Source organism: Mustela nigripes, chromosome 1, assembly GCF_022355385.1.
Source record: "Mustela nigripes isolate SB6536 chromosome 1, MUSNIG.SB6536, whole genome shotgun sequence".
Lineage (NCBI taxonomy): Eukaryota > Metazoa > Chordata > Mammalia > Carnivora > Mustelidae > Mustela > Mustela nigripes.
In genome coordinates this window covers 52,672,602-52,689,397 of record NC_081557.1, presented here as the reverse complement: position 1 = coordinate 52,689,397, position 16,796 = coordinate 52,672,602, and the positions used below count along the sequence as shown (strand labels likewise).

Sequence of the window (16,796 nt, the reverse complement as noted above, 5' to 3'; positions counted from 1 at the left end):
TTTTGTGTTTGCAAAGTCTTTTAGTTTTTGTTTGTCCTGGAAGCTTTTTCTCTCTCTCCTTCTATTTTCAGTGAGAGCCTCGCTGGATATAGTATTCTTGGCTGCATATTTTTTTCCTTTAGTGCTCTGAATAGATCATGCCAGTCCCTTCTGGCCTGCCATATCTCTGTGGATAGGTCTGCTGCCAATCTAATATTTCTGCCATTGTATGTTACAGTCGTCTTGTCCCAAACTGCTTTCAGGATTTTCTCTTTGTCTGTGAGACTTGTAAGTTTTACTGTTAGATGATGGGGTGTGGACCTATATTTATTGATTTTTGAGGGGGTGTTGTCTGTGCCTCCTGGATTTTTGTTGCCTGTTCCCTCCCCACATGAGTGCTATAATTTGCTCCAGTATACCTTCAGGCCCTCTCTCTCTCTTTCTTCTTCTTCTTCTTGTTCCCAATTATCCTAATATTGTTTTGTCTTCTGGTATCACTTATCTCTTGAATTCTCCCCTCGTGATCCAGTAGTTGTTTATCTCTCCTTGTGTCTGCTTCTTTATTCTCCATCATTTGGTCTTCTATATCACTAATTCTTTCTTCTGCCTCATTTATCCTAGCTGTTAGAGCCTCCATTTTTTAAATTATACCTCATTAATAACTTTTTTTTTAACTTCAACTTGCTTAGAATTTAGTTCATTTCCCCAGAAAGGGATTCTCTGGTATCTTCTGTGCTTTTTTCAAGCCCAGCTAGTATCTTTAGAGCCATCATTCTGAGCTCTGATTCTGACATCCTTCTAATATCTGTGTTGAATCGGTCTCTGGCAGTAAGTACTGACTCTTGTTCTTTTTTTTTTTTTTTTTTTGAGATAAGCTTTTTTGTTTTGTCATTTTGTCCAGAGAAGAATAGGTGAATGAGGGGACAAAATCCTAAAAGGGTAACAATGATCCCAATTGGAACACCAATTTGTGTTCCCCACCAACAGTGTAACACTAAAGGAATCAGAAGAGACCCACAACCAGGAGGAAAAGAAAGGAAAACAAAGAAGATGGTCAGGCTGGTGACTAGAACCAGCCACACACTAGATTTGGGTGTATTTTGGTCTATTGGAAGAAACTGTCTCCCAAAATGTTGAAGAAAGAAAAACTCATATAAGAGTAAATATGAAGAGGGATTGGAATATGACCATAAAGATGCAAATTTTAAAAGATTTTTAAAAAAGGAATTGATAAGTTGTTTGAGAAAGGAAAGAAAAATATTTTTAAAAAAGAGAGAGAATGTTATCAGGCAGTAACTAGAACAAAGCCATACACTAGATTTAGGGTATATTTTCATTTGTTAGAAGAAACTGTATCCCAAAATTTTAAGGAAAGAAAAACTTATATGTATACAAAAAATAAGGTTAATTTAAATGAAGGGATAGACTATGACTCTAAGAATGAAAATTCAAAAAGATTTTCTAGAAAGGTTTTGAGAAGATGGTGGTTAAAATAGGAAAGAGGAAAAATTAAAAGAAAAAGAAAATTTAAAAATTTTAACTTTGAAAGACTAAAGAATCATGGGGGGAAAAACCCTGTGAATTCTATGTGCTATATTCCCTGAGTGTGGGGTTTTGCAGTTCTCATTGACCCATAAGCTTGGTCTTGGCTGGGTGGTCTTGCTGATCTTCTGGGGGAGGGGCCTTTTGCAGTGATTCTCAAATGTCTTTGCCCAAGGTGGAATTACAACATCCTTACCAGGGGCCAGGCTAAGTATTTTTCTCATGTTTGCTCTGGTAGCTTTTGTTTGCTGAGTGCTTTCTGTACAGCTTTGGAGGATGAGAATGAAAATGGCGACCTCCCAATCTCTGGCCTGGAGGAGTCAAGAACTCAGGCCCCACTCCCCAGTGAGCCCTCAGAGAAAGCAGTCAGTCCCTCCTATCTCTCTGGTCTCTGGCCACACTCCGTACTCACCCAGCCTGTGACCGAGCATTTCTGTCTCTGGCACATGACCCCATTTGTTGACTCCAAACCTAGCAGATTCCTGCTGTGTATTCCCAGTGGAGGAAGGGGGTTGGGTCTCCCTGGATCTGGTGGGCCCCTGCTCAAAGAGGCCGACTGTGCTGCAGATCATGAGAGCCCACTTCTTGGTTCCATCTTTGCAGATGGGTTCCTTGATTTGATACCTGGGAGCCCTGCCACACTTGGGAACCCTCAGTCTTTCCATAACCTTGAGGGTCCTGAGGCCACACCATCACACAGAGGGCTTCAGCCCCCACTTAGCCACCAGAGTGACGTCCCTCAGTGGAGCAGACTTCTAAAAGTTCTGATTTTGTGCTTCGCTGCTCTATCCTTTAGTAGCCAGGTGACACAGGCTCTCCCCGCCCCACACAGTCTGTCTTCCCATATATCACCTTGGATTCACTTCTCTGCACATCCTGCCTTTCAGAAAGTGGTCACTTTTGTGTTCATAGAATTGCTGCTCTTAGTTTCCTTGATCTCCTATTGAGTTTATAGGTGTTCAGAATATTTTGATAACTATCTGGCTGAATTCCTGGGTCCAGATGAAATGTAAGTCTCCTACTCCTCTGCTATCTTGCTCCTCCCCAGTACATCATTAGTTTTTGATGTAGTGTTCCATGATTCATTGTTTGTGTATAACACCCAGTGTTCTATGCAATCCGTGCCCTTCTTGATACCCTTCGCCAGGCTCATCCATCCCTCCACTTCCCTTCCTTCTTGTTTCCTGGAGTCCATAGTCTCTCATGGTTCATCTCCCACTCTGGTTTCTCCCCTTTCATTTTTTCCTTCTCCTAGTGTCCTCCATGGTATTCCTTATGTTCCACAACTAAGTGAAATGGTATGATAATTGACTTTCTATGTTCGGCTTATTTCACTTAGCATAATCTCCTCTAGTGCCAAACATGTTGATGCAAAAGTTGGGTATTCATCATTTTGGATGGCTGAGTAATATTCCATTATGTATATGGACCACATCTTCTTTATCCATTTGTCTGTTGAAGGGCATCTCGGCTCTTTCCACATTTTGGCTATTATGGACATTGCTGCTATGAATGTTAGGGTGCATATGGCCCTTCTTTTCACTACATCTGTATCCTTGGGATAAATACCCAGTAGTGCAATTGCCGGGTCATAGGGTACCTCTATTTTTAATTTTTTGAGGAACCTCCAAACTATTTTCCGAAGTGGCTACACCAATTTGTGTTCCCCACCAACAGTGTAAGAGGGATCCCCTTTCTCCACAACTTTTCCAACATTTGTTTTTTCTTACATTGTTGATTTTTGCCATTCTAACTGGTGAAAGATGGTATCTCAATGTGGTTTTGATTTGAATTTCCGTGACGACTAATGATGTTGAAATAATGTTTTCATGTGTCTGCTAGCCATTTGTATGTCTTCTTTGGAGAAGTGTCTGCTCATGTTTTCTGCCCATTTTTTGACTTATCTGTTTTTTGGGTGTTAAGTTTGAGATCTTTATGGACCTTCAATGTTAGCCCTTTGTCTGTAGTGTCATTTGCAAATTTCTTCTCCCATTCTGTGGATTTCCTCTTTATTTTGTTGATTGTTTCCTTTGTGGTGCAGAAGCTTTTTATCTTGATCAAGTCCCAAAAGTTTATTTTTGCTTTTGTTTCCCTTGCTTTTGGAGACGTGTCTTGAAAGAAGTTGCTGTGGCCGATGTCGAAAAGGTTACTGCCTATGTTCTTCTCTAAGATTTTGAAGGATTTCCTTCTCACATTAAAGTCTTTCATCCAATTAGAGTTTATCTTTGTGTATGATATAAGAGAATGGTCCCAGTTTCATTCTTCTGTATATAGTTGTTCAGTTTTCCCAGTTATGAATGAAAGGGGGAGATCACGACTAACACCAAGGAAATAGAAACAATCATCAGAAATTATTATCAACAGCTATATGCCAATAACTTAAGCAACCTAGAAGAAATGGATGCATTCCTAGAAACCTGGAAACTTCCAAGACAAACAGGAAGAAATTAACAACCTGAGTAGACCAGTAACTGGTAAGGAGATTGAAGCAGTGATCAAAAACCTCCCAAAAAACAGAGGTCTGGACCTGATGAATTCCCTAGGGATTTCTACCAAACAGTCAAAGAAGAAATAATACCAGTTCTTCTGAAGCTGTTTCAGAAAATAGAAACAGAAGGAAATCTTCCAGACTCTTTCTCTGAGACCAACATTACCTTGACCCGCAAACCAGGCAAAGACCCCATCAAAATAGAGAATTTCAGATCAAGATCCCTGATGAAGATGGATGCCAAAATTCTCAACAAGATCCTAGATAATAGGATCCAACAGCACATTAAAAGGATTATTCATCACCACCAGGTGGGATATATCCCTGGGATGCAAGGGTGGTTCAACATTTGCAAATCAATGAATGTAATAGAACTCATAAATAAGAGAAGAGAAGAACCACATGGTCTTCTCGATTGATACAGCAAAAGCATCCATTTTGCAAAAGGATGCAAAAGCATCCTTTCCTGATTAAAACTCTTCAAAGTATAGGGATAGAGGGAACATTCCTCAACTTCATAAAATCCATCTGTGAAAAACCCATAGCGAGTTTTGAGATCATTGAGATCAGGAACATGACAAGAATGCCCACTCTTGCCACTATTGTTCAGTATAGTACTAGAAGTCCTAGAAATGGCAATCAGTGTATTCAAATTGGCAAAGAAGTCAATCTCTCTTCACAGATGATATGATACTCTATGTGGAAAACCCAAAAGTCTCCATCCCCAAATTACTAGAACTCGTGCAACAATTCAGTAATGTGGCAGGATATAAAATCAATGCACAGAAATCAGTTGCTTTCTTATATGTGAACAATGAAACTATAGAAAGAGAAATTAGAAAATTGATTCCATTTGCAATAGCACCAAAAACCACAAGATACCTTGGAATAAACCTAACCAAAGAGGTAAAGGATCTAAGAACTACAAAACACTCATGAAAAAAATTGAAGACACAAAAATTGGAAAAACATCCATGCTCATGGATCAGAAGAATAAACACTGTTAAAACATCTATGCTATTCAGCTCAATCTATACTTTACAAGTCATCCCAATCCCAATGGTACTTTTGAAAATGCTATAACAATCATAAAATTTTGTATTTAACCAGAAAAGACCCTAAATTGCCAATGAAATGTTGAAAAGGAAAAAACTGGGGGCATCATGTTATGATTTCAAGCTATATTACAAAGCTGTGATCACCAAGACAGCATGGTACTAGCAAAATAAAAACAGATACATAGACCTGTGGAACAGAATAGAGAGCCGAGATATGGACTCAACTCTGTGGTCAACTAATCTTTGACAAAGCGGGAAAAATACCCAATGGAAGGAAGACAGTCTCTGAAAAAGAGTTTTCTTTTAAAATACTGCTGTTCATTGATAATATACCTGGTCACCCAAGAATTCACATGGAGATGTACAGCAAAATGAATATTGTTTTTATGACTGTTAATACAACATCCATTTTGCAGTCCATGGATCAAGGGATGATTTTGACTACCAACTATTACTATTATTTAAGAAATACATTTTGTAAGGCTAATAACTGCCACAGATAGTGATTCCTCTGATGGACCTGGGCAAAGTAAATTGAAAACCTTCTTGAAGGATTCACTTTCAGGATATCGTGAAGAACATCTGTGATTCATGGGAAGAGGTCAAAATATCAGCATGAACAGGACTCTCTGAGTGTTTCAAGACACTTGAGGGAGTAACTGCAGACATGGTGGAAATTGCAAGAGAACTAGGATTAGAAGTGAAGCTTGAGGATGTGACAGAATTGCTGTAGTCTTATGGTAAAACTTGAATGGATGAGCAGTTACTTCTCATGGATGAGCAAAGAAAGTGGTTTCTTGATATGGATTCCACTGCTGAAGATGCTGTGAAGATGGATGAAATGACACAAAAGGATTTAGAATATTACATAAACTTAGTTGGTAAAGCAGTAGCAGGGGTTGAGAAGATTGGCTCCAGTTTTGAAAGAAGTTTTACTGTGAGTGAAATACTATCAAACAGCATCACATGCTACAGAGAATTCATTCATGAAAGGAAGAGTCAATCAGTGCAGCAGACTTCCTTGTAGTCTTATTTTAAGAAATTTCCATAGCCATCCCAGCCTTCAGCAACCACCACCCTGATGAGATCATTGAGATCTATTGAGTATCTATCAACACTAAGGCAAGACTTTTCACTGGCAAAAACATTATAATTCATTAAAAGCTCAGATGAGGGTTAAAATTTTCAGCAATGAAATATTTTTGAACTAAGGTATATACATTGTTTTTAAAGATGTAATACAATTATATACTTAATTGACTACAGTATGGTATAACCATAATTTTTATATGCACTGGGAAAGCAAAAAATTCATCGACTTGCTTTATTGTAATAATGCCTTTATTGTGGTGATCTGGAACTGAACCTACAGTTATGTCTGAGGTGTGCCTGTACTTTTTCTTTTTCATAATGTCCTTGTTGAGTTGGGGCATGAATGTTTTGTTGGCTATGTAAAACAAGTCAGAATATGTTCCCTCTTTTTATATTCTCTGGAAGAGTTTGTTAAGGATTGGAAATATTTATTCCTTAAATGTTTGGTAAATTAGCCATTGAGGTATTTTATGATAAATTTTGATTATGGATTCAATTACTTTAATAGATAGATAATGGAAAAGAGGTAACTAAACACTCTTTAGTACTGTTCTCACAGTACATATGTAGAAAAATTATACATTTAAAGGAGAAAAACTTGGGTACCTGGGTGGTTCAGTGGGTTAAGCCTCTGCCTTCAGCTCAGGTCATAGTCTCAGGGTCCTGGGATCCAGGCGCACATCGGGCTCCCTGCTCAGCAGGGGGCTTGCTTCCTCCCCACCTCTGCCTGCTTCTCTGCCTATTTGTGATCTTTCTCTCTCTGTCAAATAAATAAATAAATAAATAAAATAAATCTTTAAAAAAATAAAGGAGAAAACTTAGTTGTGTTTTCTTGGTCTCAATGTTTTTTTCTTTGTGAAGTATATAGTGTTCTGGCAGGCAGATTTCTGTTCCCCTTTGTTCAACAAATATTTATTGGATGCCTATTGTGTGCCAAACATTTTGCAAGGCAGTAAGGATATAATCATAAACATTGTCCTTGATATCATGAATGTTATAGTCTGTTGCAGAAAACATAGAAAAGGCAATTATAGAATACTGTTTACTTGTGAATATATTGAGCCATATAGAAAAGTAGTGAATATTTGTAATAGCCATTGTTGAAGTAGGGTGAGAGGTGCTAAGCAATGCTTAGGGCCCAGCTGAGGCTAGAGATGGTAAATTACTAAAGCCAACAGACCACATAGCTGAGTAATTTTTTCCCTGGCCATGCTGTCCAGCGAAGACTTACACACAGAGGTGGTTAAGTGATTGGAACCATTCCATGTTGAAGATTTGCCAGGCAGAGTAAAAGGATGAGGAAATGAAGTCCCGTTGTTGGGACACACATGTAATTCCCCAAAACAGTTCTGATTCAGTCCTAGTGCCTAGATGTCAGGAGATTCTTTCTGTTTCCCCAGGTCCTGGTTCTGCTAGTGATTGTGACAATCTCATTTTTTTTGTGGATTTTATTCACATACTGGAGGGACAGGTGGCTGACTACTGGGTTGTCACTGCAGGTAAGCATCATCCTATAGGTCTAGCGCTGTCTGTCTCAATGTGTCAGCCTAACTTTTGGCTTTCTCCCAGATCTTTGCTCCCTATGTGCACCTGAGTGGCATAACTATGATGGTTATCCTTTCCTGGCCTGTGGGCTTCTACTTAATCCATTTGGAAGAAGAAGGTATGTCATGTGGTAGAACCTTACCTGTTTATTTCATCTCTAACTTTAGCTTGTATACTTCACTTAGCAAAATGCAAATTTAGTAGATAGCCACCACTATACCACTTCAAAATTCATTTAGCTTGTTATTCTTACATGCTTTTTGCGGTCGAACTCACAACCGTATGTGGCCTGTCGCAGCAGTTTCCTAGCCAAACAGGTGTCCTTCTGAAAAGGGATTCTTCTAGAAAAATAAGAATTTTATCTTTGTTGTTACAGATTTTCTGGGAATGGTGGGGCGAGAATAGAGATATATTTTAATTTTATTTGACTGAAGTGATTGCACAAGTTACAGTTTCTTTAGTTTGTATCAAATATTGCTAGTATCAACTAACAAACTTATGATGGGTCCAGATATCCCTCGTTCCATCCTAGTAATTCAAAGCAGTCTCCTGTGACTCCCTGACTCATAGCAGAAACAGAAAATGTCTGCTACTGCCACTGATCTCTCCATTCCTAATATGGAAACAAAAGAATCAGAGCTGTATACCAAATTGTTCTGAGAATAAAGTTATTTTGCAGCACCTTCACTAAAAAAGTAGGGTCTTGCTTTCTTTACCGTCTCTCTTTTTACTCTTGATTAAATAAGGAGTATTTGCTTTCTGAATTGTGCAAGGATGCAGGCAAAAGAAAGACTGGATTGATACTTTTGCCATTGTGTGCTTGTACATGTGTGTATGAGGTGAATTTTAGGCAATATTTCTGGGGCAGGATCTTAAAGGGGATAATAATGAACTCTTTTTCATTTCCTAAATTTTAGCTAGAATCAGAAGATACAAGATGGCAAATTATGACAGAGAAAAAACCAGGAGATGTAATACACTCACAAAGTTGAGAGGTTAGAGCTGGAGATCTAGATTTGCAAGTGATTGGAGCATAAGTGGTAACTTAAAAATATGCAAATGGGTAAAATTCTCAGAGGTCTAAAATAGTGTTGGGGGAATGACCAGTGATAACAGATACTGCGATAGGCTGTTGGGTGGGTGTGTGAGAAAGAGAGAAAGAGACGAGCAAATACCTAATATTTATCGATGACCTATTATGACTCATCACTGTTGATATATCAATTCTCTGAGGTAGGTTTTAGTAGAAAGATAGCTCCTTTTTTCAGAATGAAGAAAATGAAGACTCAGAGAGGTTAAGCAACATGTCCTTAGTCACACGACTAGAAAGTGGTAGACTATGGCTTTGAACTAAGATTTTTGTCAACTAGTGCTCCTTCCACTATTTTGCAATTTCTTAAATACAGGCATTTTAGGCTTATCTTTACAGGCTTTCTCAGAACCTACAAAACTATTTTTCCTCCTGCGAAAATATTCCTTAACATTTTCTCTTCATCCTACTTCCTTCACAGTTCATTCCCTTTTAAATTTATAGTTCCAGTGATTTTTTTCTTAATAGTAATGCTTGTATTTGGATAACCCTATACTTTAAAAATCACTGAAAATAAGTGAGGACGTGACAGAAATAGTAAATGAGCTAGTCCATAGAATCAATGAAACTGATAGACTGGGTATTAACTGACAGCTGCTGGGATAGTTAGTTGCTTGAGATGGTTTTCCATTCCACTTCTGCTTTGTTCTCACTTCTCTCTCTCCCAACTTTTTTTTAGCTCTACAGGTGGCTATTGGATTGCCTTTTTTCCTTATCCTTTTATGTCTCTATGTTATTCCATTGGGGATTCATTCTCCCTGCATTCAGGAGGAGGGTAAATTGGGACCCAAGCCAGACTTCTTTGGACATAGAGGTGCACCCATGGTAGGTCTGAGCATGGCTGAGTAGGCATATACATGGGGTGTGTGGATGAGAGAATGGGACCTCAGAACCATGGCAACCCCTGGAAAGGAAAAGGGTTTGGCTGGAAATGACAAGAATGAAGAGTTATTTGTAAAGGTTGGATTTGAATCCAAGTCACCTAACTTATCTTTCTGTACTGTGCCCAGTCACATTACCTCAGATGAGCAGAGTCCCAGAATCAGTTTGGGTAGAGGAGAATATAGGCAGGCTCTTCAAAAAATAGCTCCCCCCCCTCCCCCCGCAAAGAGCCAAGGGATCCAAACTCATCTTCCTAAAGCCCTTTGTTACTGGGCTCCCTCCCAGCCATTAAAGGGATGGTGGCAAGGAGAGAGACTCTGAGGAATAGCAGTTGATGTTTTTTTCTTCCACAGTTGGGGCCTGAGAATACCATGATGTCCTTTGAGAAAGCTGTTGAACAAGGGGCCTGGGGGCTGGAGAGTGATGTACAATTAAGGTAGGAAAGCAGGGGCTGAAATGGGGAAGAGATAAGACCAATGCCATGGAAGATGACCAGTATGACCCAACTTGTAGAGAGGACAAGCCCCGGGAAGTTTCTCCTATATTTGTATGGCACATATGCACAGAGCACACACAGAGACCACTTCTTTACAAACCACACTTCTGTACCCCTACATTCTCAAACATAGTCTCATAAATAATATACACACTATATAGTTTCCATACATAATTCAAATTTGTGCTCATTGCAAACCATGCTGACATTTTAACCCCATGCACTACCCTAGCAATCTACTTTAAATTCCCTGGGCACCTACTATATTCTAGGCCTTTTTGTGGGTGCTAGAGAGAGGCAAAAAAGATGTAGCCCTGCTTAATAGATGTTCCTAGCCAGTGAAGGAGAAACAGCATGTTTATAAAGAGAGTATAAAACGATTTGTGGTGAGTTCCTTCCAGAGAAGAATAAGTCAAATGCAGTAGAACATCAGGACCCTGGGATCATGTGGAGGATCATCAGTGGAGGAAAAGACCACTGCCCATTGTGTGAAAAAGATCGGTGTCCTCAGAATTGTGTTTATGTTGTCTTGAGGAAAAAATATTATTTTACCAATCAAAGGTGAATAAAGAAGGTATTCTATGGAGAGGCAACAGTCTGCAAGCTAACCTGTATGGAATCCTTAAGTGATATGCTTTGGGGGTAGGAGAAGGCTATGTGAATAAGAGGTATGGCTGTAGGACCCACTGAGGCTGGATCATAGAGATCCCTAAATGTGTAATGGGCTGCTTTGGTAGACTGTAGAGGACATATTACCTCATTGTTTTAGAAAGACTCATCAGGACATGTATGAGAGAGAATTGTCAGGGAGATAGGTGATTGGCTGTGGCATTGTCCAAGGGAAAACAAAAGAAGACTTGAATCAGGGCAGTGGTGAGGACAAAATGACATGCTTTGCTGTAGAATCTTTGTACCAGAGCAGCTGGACGTGGAAAGGTTTCATCTGTAGTATGGGTATATTAGAGAATGTGGTTTGTACAGACTGCCTTTATAGCCCTTCTAAGGGAGAAACAAAAGAGAAATGAACCTTCTATTTCAAAGATGAGGAAATATGTTTTGAACCTAGATTTAAATAAGGTCAATATATTACTGAAGTCCTAAGGCTGGAATGAGCATAATAAATCCAGAATTAGAGCTAGATTTCCTGACCCCTGAGTGGAGTTCTTGATGGTATCCAACAGTAACAACTGTTTCATGCAGAATGTTTGACTTAGAATTGAAAATGGATAGTTTATTAGAGCTCCTGGGTCATTTATTGAAATGTCTCATGGTCATGACATAATGTGGTAAAGGTGCTCAGTTGGTGAGGTCCTGGTGTAACGTCTTTCTCTCTCTTGTTACTTCTGTGACTTCAACTTTAAAGTAGGTGATCCTTCCAACCCCTCAGTCTCTTTGCTCATTGTTCCTGCACCATTCACATTCATGGTCATACCCTATGCTTTATCATTACCAAAAATTGCATATCAGCCAGAGTCCAGTCAGGACATGAATACCACACCAGTAACTTGAACAGGAAAAATGCAGTATCAAGAATTACTAAGTATGGGGTGCCTGGGTGGCTCAGTGGGTTAAAGCCTCTGCCTTTGGCTCAGATCATGTCCAGGGTCCTGGGATTGAGCCCTGCCATCGGGCTCTCTGCTCAGCAGGGAGCCTACTTCCCCCTCTCTCCCTGCCTGCCTCTCTGCCTACTATTGATCTCTGTCTGTCAAATAAATAAAATCTTTTTTTAAAAAGTTTAAAGAAGAATTACTAAGTATAAGTATTAAAATGTGGTTAACTACCAAAAGAGGTAAGAGAATCCTGGGAAATATAAAAATATCAAGTACAGCTACTGGAACTTCTGTTCCAGATGAAATGGAGTAAGCACATTCCACCTTATTTTTTCCAAGAATTACAAAATACAAAAACAACAACAAATGGATAAAAATCACATACTTAAAAGTGCACGAGAATATGAGATGTAGGGGCGCCTGGGTGGCTTAGTCATTAAGCGTCTGCCTTCGGCTCAGGTCATGATCTCAGGGTCCCAGGAGTAAGCCCCACATGGGGCTCCCTGCTCAGCGGGGAACCTGCTCCTTCTCCCACTCCACTTGCCTGTGTTCTCTCTCTCGCTGTGTCTCTCTCTCTCAAATAAATAAAAAGATCTTAAATAAACAAAAAACAAAAAACAAATAAGAGAGATACCTGGCTTTCCTAACACACAGACACAGAGAGCTAGGCAAAATGAGGAGACAGAGGAATATGTCACAAATGAAAGAACAGGACAAAATCACAGGAAGAGAACTAAAATGTAAGTAATATGCCTGAGAGACAATTTAAGGTAATGATCAAAAAGATACTCACTGGACTTCAAAAAAGAGTGGAAGGCATCAGTGAGACCCTTAAGACAGAGATAGAAAAAGAACCATTTAGAATTGAAGAACACAATGAATAAAAATACACTTGATGAAATAAGTAGCAGGCTGAAAGAAGCAGAGGAACAATTTAATGAACTGGAAGACAGAGGAATGGAAAGCAATCAAACAGCAAATGAGGAAAGAAGAATTATGAAAATGAGAATAGGCTTAGGGAGCTTAGTGACCCCATCAAGCATAATAATATTCACATTATAGGGTTCCCTAAAGAAGAAGAGAGAGAAAACGGGGCAAAAATTTATTTGAAGAATTAGGAGCTAAAAACTTCCCTAAACTGGGGAAGGAAATAGGAGGCAGAGAGATTCCCTCAACAGAATGAACCAAAGTAGGTTCACACCAAGACATATAGTAATCAAAATGGCATAAAGTAATGATTAAAAAAATAGCAAAAACAGCAAGAGAAAACACAGTTACATACAAGAGAAACCCTGTAAGTCTATCAAAAACTTTGTAGGCCAAAAGGGAGTGGCATGATTCCATGCCATATTCCATGTGCCAAAATGGAATAATGAACAGCCAAGAATACTCTTTCCAGCAAGGCTGTCATTAAGAATAGAAGGAGAGATCATTTCTTAGACAAAAACTAAAGGGGGTCATGACCACTAAATCAGCCCTACAAGAAATATTAATGGGGACCCTTGAATGGAAAGGAAAGACCATAAGTGAGAATATGAAAAGTAGGAAACACAAGAACAGTAAAAATAAGTATTTCTGTAAAAAACCAGTCAAGGCATTCATAAAAGGATGTAAAATATGACACCATATACTTAAAATGGGAAAAAAAAAGAGTAAAAAGTGTTTGAACTTAAGTGACAGTCAACTTAGTGTAGATTGCTATGTGCAAAAGATGTTATATGCTACCCTAATGGTAACCATAAATTAAAAACCACTAACAGATATGCAAAGAATAAAGAGAAAGGATTCCAAGTGTATAACTAAGAAAACCAGCAAATCATGCAAAAGAGAAAGAGAAAAAAGGATCAGAGAAAAACTACAAACCAACCAGTAACAAAAAGTCAAACATATCTATCAATAATTACTTTGAGTGTAAATGGACTAAATGCTCCAATCAAAAGACATAGAGTAAACAGAGTGGATTAAAAAAAAAAAAAGCCCATCTATATGCTCCCTACACAGGGCCCATTTCATATCTAAAGAAACCTGAAAATTGAAAGTGAAGGGCTGGAGAAACATTATGAAAATGGATGTCCAAAGAAAGCTAGAGTAGCAATACTTAATATTGGGCAAAATAAACTTTTTTTATGTTTTAAAATTTTAAAAATTTATTTAAATGCTATCATAGTTAACATACAGTGTCATATTAATTTTAGGTGTACAGTATAGTGATCAGAATTTCAAGGGGTTCTTAGGTGGCTTGCTCAGTTAAGCGACTGCCTTTGGCTCAGGTCATGATCCTGGGGTCCTGGGATCCAGCCCCACAAGGGGCTCCCTGCTTAGCAGGGAGCCTGCCTCTCCCTCTGCAGCTCCCCCTGCTTATTCATGCTCTTGCTGTCTGTCTCTCATTCTCTGCCAAATAAAAAAATCCTAAAAAAAAAAAAGTTCTGTACATTACTCAGTGTTCATGATGTTAAGTAAACTCTTAATCCCCTTTACCTATTTTACCCTTCTCCCTGAGCACCCTCCTCTAGTAACCTTCTGTTTGTTCTCTATTGTTAAAAGTCTGATTCTTGGTTTCTCTCTTTTTTTTTCCTTTGTTCATTTGTTTCTTTTTTAAAATTATTATTTTTTTTAATTTGAATTTTAAGTAGTTAACATACAGTTCAATATTGGTTTCTGGAGTAGTACTCAGTGATTCATCACTTATATACAACACGCAGTGCTCATCATAAGTGCCCTCCTCAATACCCATCATCCCTCTAGCCCATCGCCCACCCTCAGTTTGTTCTCTGTCATTAAGAGTCTCTTATGGTTTGTTACATGTATCAGGCAAAATAAACTTTAAAACAAAAAGTTTAACTAGAGACAAAGAAGGACACTATATAATAATAAAGGGGACAAACTAACAGCATAATATAACAATTATAGGTATTTATGTACCCAACATGGGATCACCCAGATATGTAAAACAGTTAATAACAAACACAAACTAATTGATAGTAATACAATAATAGTAGGGGACTTTAACACCCCCACTTACATCGACTAATAGGTCATCCAAACAAAAAAATCAAAAGGAAACAATGGCTTTGAATGACAGACTGGACTAGATTTCACAGATATATTCAAAATAGTCCATAATAAAACAGCAGAATATACATTCATTTCAAGTGCACATGGAACATTTTCCAGTATAGATCACATATTAGGCCAAAAAAAAAAAAAAAAAAAAAAAAACAACCCAAGCCCCAACAATTTCAAAGAGATCTAAGTCATACCATGTTTCTTTTCTGATTGCAATGCTGTGAAACTAGAAATCAGCCACAAGAAAAACGCTGAAAAGAACACAAATCCATGGAGGTTAAATAACATGTTAGTAAACAATGAATGGGTCAACCAAGAAATCAAAGAGGAAGTAAAAAAAATACATCAAAACAAATGAAAACAAAAACACAATGGTCAAAAAACTTTGGGATGCAGCAAAAGTGTTTCTAAGAAAGAAGTTTATAGCAATACAGGCTTACCTCAAAAAGCAAGAAAAATCTCCAATAAACAATCTAACCTTACGCCCAAAGGAGTTAGAAGAACAACAAACAAAACCCCAAACCAGCAGAGTGAAGGAAATAATAAAGATTGGAGCAGAAATAAATGATTTTTAGAAACTGAAAAACAAAAACAAAAACCCAAAACAATAAAACAGATAAATGAAACCAGGAGCAAGTTTTTTTTTTTTTTTTTTTTTTTTTTTGTGAAGTGTGTAAACCTGGTGATTCACAGACCTGTACCCCTGGGGATAAAAATATATGTTTATAAAAAATAAAAAATTATATTAAAATAAATAAATAAATAAATAAATTAAAAAAAAATAAAGATCAACAAAATTGATGTACCTCTAGCTAGACTCATAGGAAGAGAGAGAGGGAAGGAAGGAAGAAGAAAGGTGAAGGGGAAAAGACTTAAACAAAATCACCAATGGAAGAGGAGAAATGATAAACCACAGAAACAAAAACAGTTGTAAGTGAATATTATGAAAAACTATGTGCCAACAAATAAGTTCACCCAAAAGAAATTGGTAAGTTCCTAGAAACATATATTCTACCAAAAGTGAAACAGGAAGAAATAGAACAGTTAAGCAGACTGATTACTAAAGAGATTGAATCTATAATCAAAAACTCCTCCTGAGTGCTGTGAAGTGTGTAAACCTGGTGATTCACAGACCTGTACCCCTGGGGATAAAAATATATGTTTATAAAAATTAAAATAAAAAAACATATATAACCTTCAAAAAAAAAAAAAAAAAACTCCTCAAAAAACTCAAGTCCAGGACCAAATGGCTTTGCAGGTAAATTCTACAAAACATTTTAAGAAGACTTAATACCTATTCTTCTCAAACTATTAAAAAAAAATAGAAAAAAAAACCCTTCTAAATTCATTTTTTGAGGACAGTATCATCCTGATAACAAAACCAGATAAAAACACCAAAAATAAACCACTTGTAGACACACTACAAGCCATCTCTGATCAACATAGATGTAAAAATCCTCAATAAAATGCCAGAAAACTCAACATCAAAAAACAAATAATCCAATTAAAAATGGGCAGAGGACATGAACAGATATTTCTCCAAAGAAGACATCCAGATGGCCAACAGACACATTAAAAGATGCTCAACATCACTCATCATCAGGAAAATGCAAATCAAAACTGCAGTGTCATCTCATACCTATCAGAATGGCTAAAAACAACAACAACAACAACAACAACAAAAAACCACAAGAAACAACAGGTGTTGGAGAGGATATGAAGAAAAAGAAACACTTGTGCCCCGTTAGTAGGAATGCAGAGGGGTACAGCCACTGCAGAAAACAGTACGGAGGTTCCTAAAAAAGTTAAAAATAGAATTACCCTATGATCCAGTAATTACACTACTGAGTATTTGCCCCCAAGATAAAAAATGCACTAATTCAAAGGGATATGTACACCCCTGTATTTATAGCAGCATTATTTACAATAGCCAACTTAGGGAAGCAGCCCAGAGTATCCATTGACATAGATGAGTGGATAAAGATGATGTGGTATAAGTATGCAATGA

At 37.9% G+C, this 16,796-nt stretch overlaps 1 protein-coding gene across 1 annotated transcript in view; it reads left to right on the top strand.

The window, feature by feature from the left end:
* GDPD4 (glycerophosphodiester phosphodiesterase domain containing 4) overlaps positions 1–16,796 on the top strand; it is a 141,590-nt gene that overhangs the window by 41,490 nt on the left and 83,304 nt on the right. The window contains exons 5-9 of the mRNA XM_059399641.1: positions 7,560–7,658; positions 7,729–7,822; positions 8,622–8,699; positions 9,474–9,619; positions 10,030–10,112. Coding sequence (XP_059255624.1) covers positions 7,560–7,658; positions 7,729–7,822; positions 8,622–8,699; positions 9,474–9,619; positions 10,030–10,112 — 500 coding nt within the window. The remainder of the gene's footprint in view (positions 1–7,559; positions 7,659–7,728; positions 7,823–8,621; positions 8,700–9,473; positions 9,620–10,029; positions 10,113–16,796) is intronic.